Source organism: Stegostoma tigrinum, chromosome 30, assembly GCF_030684315.1.
Source record: "Stegostoma tigrinum isolate sSteTig4 chromosome 30, sSteTig4.hap1, whole genome shotgun sequence".
Lineage (NCBI taxonomy): Eukaryota > Metazoa > Chordata > Chondrichthyes > Orectolobiformes > Stegostomatidae > Stegostoma > Stegostoma tigrinum.
The window spans coordinates 16,989,991-17,006,758 of record NC_081383.1 but is presented as its reverse complement, the minus strand read 5'-3'; the positions used below and the strand labels follow the sequence as shown (position 1 = coordinate 17,006,758).

Genomic DNA, 16,768 nt, shown 5'->3' with positions numbered 1-16,768 from the left:
TCTGCAGCAAATATCTCCAACCAACTCCTCAAAGTTTATCCACCATTTACAAGGTACAGGGCAGGAATGTGATAGAATACTCTCCATAAGCCATGACGAGCACAGCTCCAAAAAGACAGTAGAAGCTTGACACCATTCAAGGCAAACAGTCTTTTTCAGTGGAATCCTATTCACTCCAAACACCCACTGACATCCTTTGATTGCAGAGTGTATGATCCAGGATATGCTCTTAAGCAGCTTGCTAAGGCTTGTATGACAGCACCTTTCAAACTGATGACCTAGAACAAGGGCAGTAGGCACACCGTGAACGCCACCTTACTCTGCGATTAATGTTCTATCCTGACTTGGGAATATATTGCTACTCCTTCATTGCTGAATAAAAATCCAAGAATTACCTGCCAAACACAAACTCTTGATAACTTTTACCAGAAGGACTGGAGTGGTTCAGGAAGGTGGCTCCCTTCTCCCTTCCCAAATAATTAATGGTTAGATAGTGTGTACCTACCAATGACACCTCACATCTTGTAAATGAATCAAAAAATCTATTTCCTTTCACAGTAAATACAATGAAGGAATATCATCCAGTCTGTGCTGTTTACCTGCCTGAACAGAATTTGATTTTGAACAAACAGACGATCAGAGCATGCTCAGTGATGTGCACAGCTTTTACATTTTATTTAGCTTGCCTTTATTTGAATAGATAGAACTTTTAGGGATTGTGCTATGCTGGTAGGTTAATGTTAACATCAGTAAGAACACTCTTGTCTCGGCTAACATTGTACGATAATTTCATCTGAGAAAATCAGAATGTTAATATTCCATCCAGTGCTTCACACTATTCACTTCAAAGTTGGTTAATAAAATCTATTTCCTTGTGATGTACCTTCATGGAGCTCTAAGAAATATTGGACTTGTGTTCTGAATAATTCATAAGCTACTACACTGGCTCTCGACTCATCATTACCTGCAGAACTGTTGCTGGGAGTAATTTATGTGCTTTTTTTGAATGTGTAGTTCTTTAAGGTACCATCTTCTGTGATTTCAGTGCTTTGACACAGGTCTTATTTTTACCCTGAAGAAGAATGTTACATTTCTTTTGAGAGATACAGTCTTCCTCATTAGATCAATGTAGCTATTATTTGAATATTACTGGACTGTACTCTCACCTCCCCTCAACCTTTGGCCTCATCCCTAGTAAAACCATTACGACTTCCGTCACTGGCAGAATTCGCTGGTATGACCCTTATCTTCACTTCCTTCAATCCAAGGAACACGTACTTGAAAGGCTTTTTCTCTCCCTCTTTCTGTTTTAAATTTAGTCTTACTTCTTTCCTCTAAAAGCCACGCTTTGACTCCATGGTCTTTGCATGTAATTCATTCTTCCCTGTCATCTCAAAGTGACAAATTGCATCTTCTGTGACTTATGCAAAAGTGAACTATCCTTCTTATCATTCTTAACCTGTCTGCAACCTTTGACACAATTGACCATGCCATCCTCCTCCTCCTCACCACTCTTGTCCAACATGCTATTCTCACCTGAATCCATTCTTATCTATCTAATTGTAGCCGGATAATCACTTGCAATAGCTTCCTTTCCTGGCTCTGCATCATCGCTTCTGGTGTTGCCAAAGAGGCCCTGTCATCTTATCTACGTGCTACACTTCATTAGCATCTAAATGCATAATGTTAGTTTTCACATGTTTGTTAACATTATCGAATGCTACCACATCAGTTCTCAAGATACCAGTCACTGTCCCTAAGTTATCACACTGCTTAACTAGCATTTCATTACTGAATAAGGAAAATAAATCCTCAAACTAAATATTATTAATATTAAAACCATTGTTTATTGCCCATACTCCCAACTCCATTCCCTTTTCTGATGAAGGGTCTAGGCCCGAAACGTCAGCTTTTGTGCTCCTAAGATGCTGCTTGGCCTGCTGTGTTCATCCAGCTCCACAATTTGTTATCTCGGATTCTCCATCATCTGCAGTCTCCATTATTTCCATTCCCAAACCAATGACGTTTTCCAAGCTCTTCACTGGCAACTCCTTTGTAACATTTCCTAATTTCACTGCTGTTTCAGCCCATCTGCTGTTGAGATCCTCATTTCTGCCTTTATTTCCTCTGGGCTCAGGACTCCTAGCTGGTTTCTGACGAAACCTGGGCCCATGCAAAACTATCCATGCCTAACTCATACAAATCCAGATCCCCTGTCACTAGCTGATTCACCTCGGCCCCAGGGCTAGCAATGTCTTGCTTTTGAAGTTCTTATTGTAGTTTCAAATCCCTTCCTGGCTTGCTCATTCCTATCTATAATTCCTTTGGGTCTATAGCCTTCAGAGATATCTGTGCTCCTCCAAATTCTAGTTCTTGTGTATCCTGATTTTAATTCCAGCACCATTAGCAGGAATGCCTTCATTGCTTAGTCCTCAAGTCCTGGAAAGCTCACACTACGCCAACCTGCCTTTCAGCTTCTCTTTGCTCCCTTACAGCACTCCTTAAAATGTACCTCTTTGACCAAACTTTTGGTCATCTAATCTGACAGCACCTCGTGATTTGGTGTCGTTCTTAGTTTTATAATGCTCCTATCAAAGTACTTAAGAAAGTTTGATTGTGTTAAAAGCACAATTAACTGTAAGTTAATAAAATGTGAGGCTGGATGAACACAGCAGGCCAAGCAGCATCTCAGGAGCACAAAAGCTGACGTTTCGGGCCTTGACCCTTCATCAGAGAGGGGGATGGGGGGAGGGAACTGGAATAAATAGGGAGAGAGGGGGAGGCGGACCGAAGATGGAGAGTAAAGAAGATAGGTGGAGAGGGTGTAGGTGGGGAGGTAGGGAGGGGATAGGTCAGTCCAGGGAAGACGGACAGGTATCAGAGATAATGGGAACTGCAGATGCTGGAGATTCCAAGATAACAAAATGTGAGGCTGGATGAACACAGCAGGCCAAGCAGCTCAGAGATAATGGGAACTGCAGATGCTGGAGATTCCAAGATAATAAAATGTGAGGCTGGATGAACACAGCAGGCCAAGCAGCCCACCCCAAGCCGCACCCCCAGCTACCTACTAACCTCATCCCACCTCCTTGACCTGTCCGTCTTCCCTGGACTGACCTATCCCCTCCCTACCTCCCCACCTACACCCTCTCCACCTATCTTCTTTACTCTCCATCTTCGGTCCGCCTCCCCCTCTCTCCCTATTTATTCCAGTTCCCTCCCCCCATCCCCCTCTCTGATGAAGGGTCAAGGCCCGAAACGTCAGCTTTTGTGCTCCTGAGATGCTGCTTGGCCTGCTGTGTTCATCCAGCCTCACATTTTATTATCTTGGAATCTCCAGCATCTGCAGTTCCCATTATCTCTGATACTAGATTAACTGTAAGTTGCTGTTTCGTTGTTTATCATTCACCTAAAGTTTCATTCGAAGAGTGAGGGAGATCATGGTAACTAATTGTTTAATTTAAATAATCTTTACTTGAACTTTACTAAATACAAAATACATGAAATACGTGGAAAATGCAAAAGTAAATGCAGAAATTGAACCTAAAACCAATGACTTGAAGTGAAGGGATTAATGCAGATATTACCATAACCTGATGAAGTACTTTCTTGATTAATTTACCAGACCTGGCATATATTCTGGCCCAGCTAGTTTGCATGTCAAAATTTCTAGTCCAATTCACGGGTTCATTTGAGCCATGAAATGTATCCAGAGCCTTTTGTATTTTATTTCAGATCATGCAAACAACAAGTTTGTCTATTTTCAGCCAGGCTTATAGTGGAAATATTGAAATTGAATTTTGTGCACAGAGATAGTGGAGAAATGTTGACAAAAACTTCAATTCATGACCAAAGCACTGTGTGTTCTCCATGGACGAATTAATAGCTTTTTGAAACGCTGTATCGACGTAATGGACCAGAGTGTGACTTAATTGTCTACACTCAATTCCAGTGGAGTGTTGGTTAGATTTTCTCATATAGACAACTGCACACCACAATAACTCACCATTTCCAAGTCCAAACAAGAGAAGGAGGTATGGGGAGAAAATAAATTTCCTATTTTACAACCATACAACAATTTAGAAATGCAATTTGAGTGCAATTTTAGTCATAAGTTGTGTGGAGGCAATTTGTCAAATTCCTGATAATATTAAATATTACCACTAGGTGGAACAAAGAGCAGCGTCGACTAAAATACTGATAAAACCCTTTTTTGATGAATCTTCTGAATTTGCTGTAATTTTAAATTAGAAACAAAGGAAGCATAGTTGTAATGAGTATTTATGTCTTCTAGTTCTAATTTTGCAGATGATGTTGCAAAACTTGCCTACTTCTGTACTTTGTTTCACTTAAAATAAAAAAAGTTCTATTTGCCTTCCTATTCATTTCCTGTATCTGCATACTTTTTTTAAAATTCATTTCCAAGACACCCAGATCCCTATGAGCCATTAGTTCAGCAATCTCTCAATATTTAAGTATGTGCTCCTTTTCTGTTCCACCTGGGCAAGTGGATAAGTTCACTTTCCCATTTTATTCTTCTGCCATTTTTTTCCATTCGCCAAAACTATTTAAACTTAACAACTTACTATTTAATATAAATGTTAATTCTGTGCCTCAACTTGATCATTTGTTGCAATGGATAGATGTGCTGGTCTTAGTAAAGTAAATGATATTACAAATCTTTGTGAATATTGCAGGAAAAGTATATGGTATATGTTGAAGGAAATTACATAACAACAAAGTAGAAATTTGCAAAATAGCAAGAACGTTTGAAATGGATTATGAAGAGAATAAAAAGCAACTATTGAAGGCAGTATCAACTTGGGAAAAAATGCGTACACTTCTTAAGAAATTAATTCATAGAATTTGTACAAGTGCTGATAGAATCCATTTGGCCCAGCACCGACCAACCAGAGACTAATCCTGTAACCCTTTATTTACTGTGGCTAATGTACCTAGCCTACATATCCCTGGACAATACAAAGCAATTTTTAGTGTGGCCAATCCATCTAACCTTCACATCTCTGCACTGTGGGTGGAAACTGGAGCACACGGAGGAAACCCATGCAGACATGGAGAGAATGTACAAACTGCACACAGATAGTCGCCCGAGGGTACAATCAAACCCACGTCTCTGATGCTGTGAGGAAGCTAACCATTGTGCCACCATGTGGAACTTGTTTATGGAGTACATTAATTATTTGAGCAGAAAATTAAAATCTCTTCATTTTGTCAGTATCCAATTGTAAAGGATTTAAAATAGGAAGAAGAGACAGGTTACAATTAGTCATCCGTTTCTTAGTTTGCTTTCAGGTTAAAAGATTTTTAAAAATGCTGGTTAGAGCCATTGCACTTAAAACAATGATAGCCTAACTTTAAGAACTTGCCCAAAATCTGCAGATGGACACAATTAGGTTACAATGGTGATACCTTGGTGAGGCGGTTTACAGCAGTGTTTTAGGGCCACTACAACAGATTAAACCATTTGTGTTCGATGTAATTAGCATTTGAAATTCTTTCATTTGCTTAATGGATGTGACAGTGACTGTTGATATAGCTTATGACATATTAGCAGATCGGGAAATAAGTTTTGGCTGATTAAGTTGGCATGCATTATATCATGCAGAGCCATATAAAGCACAATGGACTGTTACCAGAATTCTTCTGAAAAACCATGAACTTATTGTTCAAGTATTTCTGATCTTTTTAATACCATTGTAGACTGTTGTTGCAGTAACTTTTAGGGAGAGGACTTTTTTACAATGGTATATTTATCAAGGTGAGATATTGTTACTTTTCTGCCTGCACATGCAGGAGAGTGGGTACCAGCAAGATGGCTTCTGGTACCTGCCTGGCATTGCATGGTAGTTGCTTTTTCAAATACATTTCTTTGGTTCAGTACCATTAGGAAACCTACTGAAAACAGTAGTGATCTGAGATAAAGGCTTGAGACCTTACGTACCAGCAGAAATTTTAAATTATAATAATCTAGAAATGGGAAAACAGCATTTATCTTGACATACTTTACTCATTAAATGAACTGCAGCTTCACTTATCAGACTCTAGCATTCTTGAATAGCTGGTTTCCCTTCGATTGCATGTAATTAATATATTCCGTGACGAATTGCAAACAAGATATACCTGCAGCATCCACATGTACAAGTGATCATAAAACATCCTGCAGCACCACAGCAAGAACAAGCAATTTTTGCACTGTCATGACTGATTCTCCATTTGTTTGACATCGCTGTACACAAATTGTTAGTAATGTTTGACTACATTACAAAATTAATTCATTGACATTCTTTGTTGAGAGGGTGAAGACAACATTTTTTAGAATAGTTGCAGAGATATGAAGGTCAGGTTCAAGAAGCTGAAATTGTTTATTATTAGTGGCAAAAGATTTAAGAGAGGATTTAATAGAAGTGTGTAAGATTATGACAAATTTGGATAAAAAGGACTATGAATATTTGTTCCCAATAATTGATAAAAGGACAAGGGAACAATGACAGGAGGTGGGGACAAGCTTTTAGTATAGTGGCTGATAGTGACCTGAAACTTGTTGCCTGTAAGGGTGGTGGATGTGGAGGTGATCAATAATTTCAAAAGGAAATTAGATGGGCACTTGAAGGAAATAAACTTGCAGGGCTTCTGTGGTAGAGCAGGGGAAATAGGACTGAATCGTTGGCTGAGTGGCTTCCTTCTCTTAATAAATAACTAAAACCAAGCAGCTTTGTGAAACTTTCCCCATTCATGCAATTTCTTCCTTTATTCCAACCTTCTACCCTTAATTCTTTATGAAGAATGCCTGAACAACTCTGCACAATATTTTGATAAGAGACAGCAGAATTCTAGTTTGAGTTGAATGGTAGTTATTTACAGTCTGACATGGTCCCTGTGCAATGGGGACTTAAAGTCTCATAGCATTCAACATAAAGGTCTTTGTGGTCACTGTTAAGTAGTTATTTGGTAGTTTGTTATGAAAAAAACTTTTCACATCTTAGATCTGCTGTAAACTGGATATTCCTATGTCAGAATTAGCAGCAGTTAGACCTGTAGCAAGTGAATTAATCCCCAAGACCATTTTTAAATTCCTTCATCATTTTCCAACTCAGGTCAAGCTGTATTTCTATCCAGTTTGGGCAGAAATGCTTTTGAAGTAGAAAAAAAGGTCGAGCAATTTTGCACCATGTATCAGTATGAAGTGACAATATAAGAACAAAATGCTGCAGAAATTCGGCAGGTCAGCCAACATCTGTAGAATGTGTCAGTGTGAAAATGTAGCAGTTAGAGGTGACATGAGTTTGATGCATTGTGGTTCTCCTTACTGTCAGAATAATATTGATCCCAACATCTCTTGATTTGTATGAAAAACTGTAGACATTTGCTATCCATTAGCAATGATTCAAGTTGAATCTCAACTGCAGATACTTGCTTGGTGATGAGATCTCACTTAATTTCTTTGTAAAATCTGTCTTCTTGCATGATGTTAAGAAATTCTCAGAACAGTTCTTAGCTTTTAGTAATTTTGGTATATGGTGATAAACCATCAAAATGTATAAGAAAGCTATTCTAAAATGATGACTGGCCATTAAAATCCCATGGCCAAATTGAATTCTATTAAATGTACACTATGAATTTAATATCGGAAAGGAAATGAATGCTTGCATTTATGCAGTGCCTTTCATGACTTCAGGAATCACAAAGTGCTTTACAGCCTATGAAGGCCTGCATCAGATTTTTAATTTAATACTACAGATGGGAGCAAGGAAGATTTTCTTTGGTATTCTGGTGCTCTGCATACTGAGTCTTTTTTGGTGCATGGGATCAAGGCAGGGAATGTGATGCTGTGTGTTCACTGAACTGTAGTTGGAATTAATAGAAATCACCCCTTTGAGAAATCTCTTGGCCCTGGAACAGCCTGCAGGTAAAGAGTTTATGAAAGTTTTAGAATTTGCACTGCTGTTTCAAACCATGACAAGTAGTTATTTTACAGATTCAAGCTTGTGAGTTTTGAGAAGATTTGTAGCTCAGGTTGAGGTTCTGGATGTGAGTGTGCTCACTGAGCTGGAAGGTTAGTTTTCAGACGTTTCGTCACCATTCTAGGTAACTTCATCAGTGAGCCTCCGATGAAGCGCTGGTGTTATGTCCTGCTTTCTGTTTATCTGTTTAGGTTTCCCTGGGTTGGTGATGTCATTTCCTGCATTGGTGATGTCATTTCCTGTTCTTTTTCTCAGGGGATGGTAGATTGATTTGGAGCCAATGTGTTTGTTGATGGAGTTCCAGTTGGAATGCCATGCTTCTAGGAATTCTCGTGCGTGTCTCTGTTTGGCTTGTCCAAGGATGGATGTGTTGTCCCAATCAAAAAGTGGTGTCCTTCCTCATCTGTATGTAAGGATATGAGTGATAGTGGGTCATGAACATCAACTAGCCACAAAACGACATGACCCACTATCACTCGTGTCCTTACAAACAGATGAGGAAGGACACCACTTTGATTGGGACAACACATCCATCCTAGGACAAGCCAAACACAGACACACACGAGAATTCCTAGAAGCATGGCATTCCAACCGGAACTCCATCAACAAACACATTGATTTGGAGCCAATCTACCATCCCCTGAGAAAAAGAACAGGAAATGACATCACCAACCCAAGGAAACCTAAACAGATAAACAGAAAGCAGGACATAACACCAGCGCTTCATCGGAGGCTCACTGATGATGTTACCTAGAATGGTGACGAAACGTCTGAAATCTAACCTTCCAGCTCAGCGAGCAAACTCACATCCAGATTCAAACTTAATTGACGAAAGCAGTTAGGGGAGGAGACAGTCTTTCAGCTTCTGATGGAGTTAAGAAACTATTTCTTGCAGTTTAAAGGCTGGCTTCGATGGAAATCTAGGAAAATGTCTGTCTATTCTCTGACTTACTGGGTGAATGTATTGAGCACACAATGTTAGTCAAGCATTTCCAGTATCTGCAATTCTTGCTATCTCTGGCGAAAGAGTGCGTTTTATATGACCAGTGGTATTGAAATCGGAACAATAAGATGTGAATATTCTTCTGGGAGCTTCAGAAGATGACAAAGTGAATGCAAGTCCCAACCTCGAGTGTGTTACTCCATGTAGCGACGTAGTGGACAGAAGTAAGTTCTTGATTGCAAATGAATGAAAAGGCAAATAGCTAACAACGACATAGATTGAAATTTAGACAGTCGGAGTTTGGTGGATGGACGAAGGAGTTACAGACAGACCGTGACAGACGCAAATAAAAAGTTTCAAACACTATGAGTAATACTTCACTTCGCCAACTGGGGGCATTGCACGTGTTAGTGTGAACGGCAAAGATTTTCTGTCCAGCTCTGTGGATTTGCTGCTATTAATATTGGACCAGGAACTAATGAAGAGGGAGAGGACCAGTTGGTAAAGGAAAACAGTAGCGCCAAATTGTCAAGTCGATCGAGTGTGTTCACACGCCAGAGAGAAGAAGGGATCAATATAAATCCCAACTGGGAAATAGATGATCATTTGCTTTTTTTTGTTTAAGTTTTAAGAAGTGCTGAAAATTAGTGCTGAGTGCTGCAATTACCTTCTGATTATCACATGTTGCGGAAATACTTGTGAAGGAGTAGATTGACCTACCAGTCGGCCGGACATGAGTGATAGCGTCGCAAGTGAATTCTCAAAGAATCCTTCGAAAACCTGTCAGCGGCACACCAAGCAATTCAGCGACTGAATCATAACCGCTAAGGTGACGCTCTTATTCCCAGCTCTCACTCGCATCTCAGCTATGCACCACCCCAGTGGAGCTACAGCACTGCACAGGAGCATGCCAAATTTTGATCAAAGCTCCTGTTATCTTTATAAGCCTCTATACAGTTAATAGATTAATGTATGGGCTTCCTGACATAATTAGAGGATGTTGGGTAAGGTGTAGTTTGTAATTCTGCTTGGAGCTTTCCTCTGGCATCTGCTCATTCATGTCATGGTACTAGTTCAGTATCAATGGCTCATCACAGAGTTTATTTCAGCCAACTATATTAATCAAATTCCGTGACTCAGTCTCTCTTTTCCTCCCTTTTATGGCATTGGGAATTTGCAAAAGAGCTTTTATATTGGAAAGGAAGAAAATAGTTGTACCTGTGGTACATACGGGTGAAATTTTTTGATTCATTAGAAATTAGTCAGCTAGCGGGTCAGAATGTACAAGTTTTTAAAGTGAATTTCTTTGGGGATAAATTTTAAAAATCGGAAGGGCGTTTGGTCAGTGGGTTGTGGTTTAATATTTAGTGCATTTGTCAAGTGTAACTATCCATAAGGAATAAAGTAATTCTTGCTCCATACTAAAAAGAAAGCAACTAGTGCTTAGACTAAGCCAGCAGGGTTATTTATCTGAATAACATTCAAACCCAAACCTCCTGAGGTTTTCGTATATTAACTTAAACCTTCAAGGCTAAACTTTAAAAGGTAGAAATTGATGGTGACTCTTTGTTACCTTTATCTGCTGTTGTGGGTAAATCACCACAAGTTACCACGAATTTGGCTACATATTGAGAAATCTCACACAATCAAGTATAGAAACAATGATTTAAACTTTATTGCATGCAGCAGCTAAAATAAGCCCCCTCAAGTAAGCAGGTTAAGCCTCACAACTCAACTCGGCTATTAGCCGATAAATGATGGAATTTAGCTATGAATCCAAACAACAGTGCCCGTCTCCAGAAATGTCCAGGGTTCTTTACACAGAGGGTGGTGGGTGCCTGGAATGCGTTTCCAGCGGAGGTGGTAGACGCAGAGACGTTAGTGTCTTTTAAGATATATTTGGACAGGTACATGGATGGGCGGGGAGCAAATGGACACAGACCCTTAGAAAATAGATGACAGGTTAGACAGAGGATCTTGATCGGCGCAGGCTTGGAGGGCCGAAGGGCCTATTCCTTTGCTGTAATTTTCTTTGTCTTTGTTCTCTTTGATCCTTGTGCAGTATTCTTCTTTGAAGTTCTGCTAATGTGGAGTTCTGGAGTTGAATTCTTACATAGATGTTTCATCCTTCAAATTTATGGTGTGACAATATTAATGATTTTTAGATTCTCTCATCCAAAATATTGATTATTCTTTTTGGAGTCTTTGAGTCAGCAGCTTGCCTCCTTTTCAGAAGTAACTTCTTTGTTCCTTGTTACAGTTGAGCTTAACTGACTGTTTGAAGACACAACTTTTCCGTGATTAACTCCTTAAATTCTTCTGTGTAGCAATCATTTGTCCTTATGGCATAAAATAGTCAGTTATCAGGCAGAAATGAAAACAGTTTTGTTCATGTAGCTTTGGCCCCTTCTTCTCCCAGACATAGTCAGTTGCTGTCAATTCCTAAGCAAGTTTGTTCTTGTCCTTTTTAATGTTTTATTCCAGACAGAGTTCTTGCTGATTCTTTCAATCCATAAACAGTAATTAATGCTCTGTAGCTTATAGTATCACACTACATTGTGAATTTTCGAGGACGGAGAGGATTCAAGTAAAACAATTTTGTTACCAAGGAATCATCTCCAGCACGTTTCTTATCCATTGATGGAACTTGGAGCAAATAGCTGTCGAGTTAGCTTTAGGTTTTTGGAGCCTGCTCTCAAAACATTTCCAAAAAACACACAAAGTTTCCATGTTAGGTCACTTCATACAGAAAGAAAATAGTTTAGTTTTTGTTTATTGAAACCTGTTTTTTAATTGATTTTAATCTTGTGTGGGTAGTCACATGACTTGAATTTATTGTCTACTTAGTAAAACATTGTTCAATAATATTTTGTGACACTGGTGCTATCTCTTAGCTCTTTATTGCAGCTTGAAGGGCAGAAAAGGCCTGTTCCTGTAGTGAAGTCCAGTGTTTGAAATCAAGGTACTTTTCATTTGCAGTGCTGTCCAGATGTTTTAATATTATATGTCAAAAGGAAACTGAAAATTGTATGACTAGGCAGTCTTATATAGAATGACTCATCCATAATATTGACAGTCCCTTTAAACTAATAATAAAGACCGAGTGAGAGGAGACCTTGCTGTCATATATAATGTTCTTAGGAGACTTGACATGGTAGATGTGGAATGGTTGTTTTCCCCTTTGTGGAAGAGCCTAGGGCCAGAGGTCATATTCTCAGAGTAAAGGGTTGCCCATTTCAAAGAGGTATGGGGAGGAATTTCTTCTCCCAGGGAGTTGTGAATCTGTGAACTTCTTTGCTGAAGAGGAATCCAGAGGCTGAAATGTACACATTTTTAATCAGGTAAGAAATCAAGGTTTATGGGACAAGGCAGGAAAGTGTTCAGGATTATCAGAGCAGCCATGATGGCAATGACTAGCAGACCAAACTTGATGGGCTAAATAGCCTGCTTCTGCTCCTCTCTGTTATGTTCTTGAATCATTCCAAAGTTGGTATGCATTGTTCAAAACATATGAGTTCAGTCTGTATTTGTGTGTTTCCAGTTGAACGTAAAATCCCTCAAGCTCTGGTTAGAAATGGATTTTCTTCAGAGGAAGAATATGTCATGAACATATATGGAGAGAAAGGTGAGAGAAATGATCTGAACCCCATTTCATGTCAAGGTTCTTTATTGCCTTTCCTTAGAAAATAACTTTCAACATAAAAGCTGTTCGTATTACTGCACCGTCACTATGTCAACATTATGGTACTTAAGCACGGGCTTTGTGCCTATAGATGTTTTGACTGATTTGCCTTCTGTCAAGTGCTGGACTAGGGAGCAAGAAGAGCACCAGGGAATCACAATAATGATGTTCATTTCCTATTTAAAATTATGGAGACTTCATAGTATAATAGTGGGAGGGCACTCTTATGCCTTTTGAGTTTTTGATCTCAACCCTGCTGCTTTATAAAAATCCAGATGGTTCTCAACATGTAGCAATGAAAACTGGATGAAAAGCTATTTCTAATCCAAGTTTCTGAGCATTGCTAGCTGTTGATTTTAGTGGAAATTTACTGGCATTGCTTGTCTGGCCAACATGCAAGGCCCAGACTCCCCATGGACAGTAGCATAGCAGTTAAAGTCATTGGACTAGTAATCCAGAGGCCCAGGCTAATATTTTACAAGCATAGGTATAAATCCCTCCATGGTAGCTGGTGAAATTTTAAATTCATTTTGTACAATCTGGAGTACAAAGCTCATCTCAGTAAGGGTGACCATAAAACTAACATTAATTAGTGTAAAAACCATCGGCTTTGCTAGTGTCTTCTGATGAAAGAAACCTCCCATCTTTCTCTAGCCTGCCCTACGTGTGACGCCAGACCTACAGCAATGTGTTTAACTCCAAAACTGGTCCCTGCAATGAACTAGGAAGCCACTCAGTTCAGGAGGAATTCAGAAAGAAGCAACAAATACTGGCCTGCCAGTTTGCCCAGATCTCATGAAAGAATTTAAAATTCAACCTCCCCTTTTGATTTGATCATGTCATTATTTCCTTTTAAGGTTTGCATACTTAATCAACTACATAGAATTAACCTAACAGAGACACCTGGAGCCAAACCTTTAGTGTTCACATTCATTTTGTTTTCAATGTTTGCTTCTTTGTTGGATTGCAAGATACAATAGAAAATGTGGTATATAATAATCAATTCTCCTTCCTGAGCCAGGTACAGGGTCATTCCATATCAGCATAACCCTGCTTATTTAAACAATAATGAATAACTTTGAAATCAGCATGTTTTAAGCTGTATTGGTGTTTAGCCGTGTTGCAAAGCAGCAATAGGATCTGCACAAATATTTGTCCTAAAGCTATTTTGTTTCAAGTATTTTCTGTAAACTGTCTGCATGTAGCATTTAAATACTTCATGTTTGAAAAAAAAACATATTTTGAAACAGTGTTATCCCTATCCAGTTTGACCCTTCTTCCCAAGTCTTACCATTGCTTCTAATCTTGGTTCCTGGTTCTGTGGAAGGGTTACCAGATCGAAAACATTAACTCTGTTTTTACCATCACAGATGCTGCCAGATCTGCTGAGCTTTCCTGGCAACTTTGTTTTTGTACAAGGCTTCACGGGATCATCTTCATGGCCTGCCTGCAATACCTGTAGTGCCCACTATAGAGCTTGTGGCACTGTAGCTCCTGAGGGTAGGAGTTCTTCCTCAGAGAGGGCTGGAGTCACACAGTTATATAATTTATCCCACCACAGTCCTTTCTGAATGTTGAGCAGGCTTCAAGCTGATTTTTTGTCCAGATGATGTGGTTTCAGCCCACCCCCATTGTGTAAATGTCTGCCATTAGACTGTCGATATAAGAGTTCAAGTGCAAACCGGGCGAGGTCCTCATGGTGGGAAAATGTGAAGTTGATCATTTTGGAAGGGAGAACAAAAAAAAAATATTATTTTATGGAGAAAACCTGAAGAAAGCTGCAACTCAATGGATTTGGGGGGTCCTTGTGCATGAAACACAGAGAGCTAGCGCACAAATGTAGCAGTTAAACAGGAAAGCTAATGGAATATTGGCCCTTACTTCAAGCGACTTGGAGTATAAGAGTAGGGAAGTCTTACTAGAACTGTACAAGGTCTGGTGAGATCATGCCTGGAGTACTGTGCATAGTTTTGGTGCTCTTGTGGGAAATTCAAAGAAAATTCACTAGGATGAACGCTGGTGTGGAGGGATTGTCTTACAAGTAAAGGCTAAATGGGTTGGAACTGTACTCACTGGAGTTTGGAAGAATGAGAGGTAAACTCATTGAAACATAGAGAATTCTTAAGGGCTTGATAGGGTAAATGCTGGCAGGTATTTGCTATCTCGGTAGAGTACAGAATCAGAGGACATAGACTCAGCATAAAGGGGCACCACGATGAGGAGGAGTTTCTTCCCTCAGACTGTTAAGAGACTTCGGAACTTCATGTCATGATGATCTATGGAGGCAGAGTCCTTATATATATTTAAGGCTGAGATGGATGACAGAGCAGGCTCAAGGGGCTGAATGGCCTACTCAGCTTATACCTTACAATCTTACAGTTGGAAGCTAGATATTGAGCAGTATGACTGTTCTAGTAGCCTCCTGTCAGCTGAACTTCCAGTGTGTCAGTCACCCCTTCCATCCAATCTGCAGCTCCTTTTTCATTCTGTGAAGGCACAGTATTATCTTGAATGGTTAATGGGTACAATCCTTCTTAACAGTGGAGAGTCAGCAGTGGGATAGAATGTTGCCTCACTCCTTGATATTTGCGTGGACTAAGGGTACAGTTGATCGTCAGATAACAAAAATGTAGATACTGCTAAAGCCCTCTCCTGTGCAATGTTTACCAAGACAGACTGCTTATGGAATTGTACAAGACCATGAGATGCAGACTCTTACACCAAGATGGCATAAGAGATGTGGGTGCATTCCTACAATCCACTTGCACATGGAAGAATACATCAGTGTGCATTCCCGCTCTTTTGGAGGCATTTCAAATTAGCCCAAACCCTCTGAAAATATTTGTAACCGTGAGTAGGTCCAGTATGAATACCCAAACCTGTGGGTAGCAAATAACGAAGATTGAGTGTATTGCATTCTGCTGTCGTTGTTAATGGTGAAAGTGACCAAGTCAGTGATTCTGAATAACAAACCAACCAGTCACCTCCTTTATTTGAAAACAGCAAACTTTGTGGCACTTGATGCCCCACCCATTCTATTCTGCTGTTCATATAATTGGAAGCTGGATGCATAAAATTTGAGGTACGGTGTAACTGTGGCAGCTTCTGAAAGTTTCCCCAAATTCCAGGTGTTGGCAAGGGGGTTCACTGTAGCAGATGGAACCACATTGGCATTTGCCGTTCTAATTCTGTTATAATGCAGACTCCTATCAATTTGGTTTAATCCCAGATTATTAGCATGGTACACCCAATGGCTAATAAATTGACAGGGGTTTGAACAATATGTCTTTGTCACAAACCGTGTTATTTCCTCTCTTACTGTCTGTGATCAGTATGTTCTTATGGAAATAAGTCTGTTTTCTTCCCCTTGAAGTATGAATTCCAATTAGATTATTAGAGCTACAAGATTTTGTGATTTTTTTTGAAGGTAATTTATTCTCTCTCACCCTGAATGAGACACAGTGTTACCCACTTAATCTCATGCAAGCACGTCATCAATTACATTACCTGCAACCAAACTTTAGGCATAAGGTACACTGTTATAGGTTGTAATTATTTCAGTCTCTGATTTACAATTTCCTGCACCCCATGTGACAACCTGTGGTTTCTTGGGTGGTTTTGATAATTTAAAATTCAAGTAATGATCTTGTGAATTAAACAGTAATTGGTAACAAGTATATTCAGTTGACTAGCTGGGGGGTTGGTCTTCATGTGAACCTTAAACTGGAACAGGTTATATACTCTGGCAACCTGTTGTCACTCCACTTTTTCTGAATCTGTTTGCAAATTCAGAATTTGTAGACCAGCTGACCCGATGGTTTGATGTCTTTTGGTGGAACTGCCTGCAAACTACTCCCACTGATTTTTTTTTTGAAAAAGACCAAAAACAACAAAAGACACAAGGGGACAGAAGAATATTCTAGACTGACATGATTCAATCTTGTTTCAGAAACCAATCAATACGATGTTCAATAACAAAAACAGGAATTACTGGAAAAACTCAGGTCTGGCAGCATTCGTGGAGAGAAATCAGAGTTAACGTTTTGGGTCTAGAAACCCTTCCTCAGAACGGGTCAGTTCTGAGGAAGGGTCACCAGATCCGAAAAGTTAACTCTATTTTCTCCATCACGGATGCTGAGCTTTTCCAGCAGCTTTGTTTTT

The 16,768-nt window shown here is 39.6% G+C and overlaps 1 protein-coding gene across 3 annotated transcripts in view; it reads left to right on the top strand.

The window, feature by feature from the left end:
* The window catches only part of stk11 (serine/threonine kinase 11), a 120,532-nt gene that overhangs the window by 95,362 nt on the left and 8,402 nt on the right, over positions 1-16,768 (top strand). The window contains exon 9 of one of the 3 annotated variants that reach the window (XM_048560047.2): positions 12,467-12,550. The exons of the other annotated variants lie outside the window; for them this stretch is intronic. Coding sequence (XP_048416004.1) covers positions 12,467-12,550 — 84 coding nt within the window. The remainder of the gene's footprint in view (positions 1-12,466; positions 12,551-16,768) is intronic. 3 annotated transcript variants of the gene reach the window in all.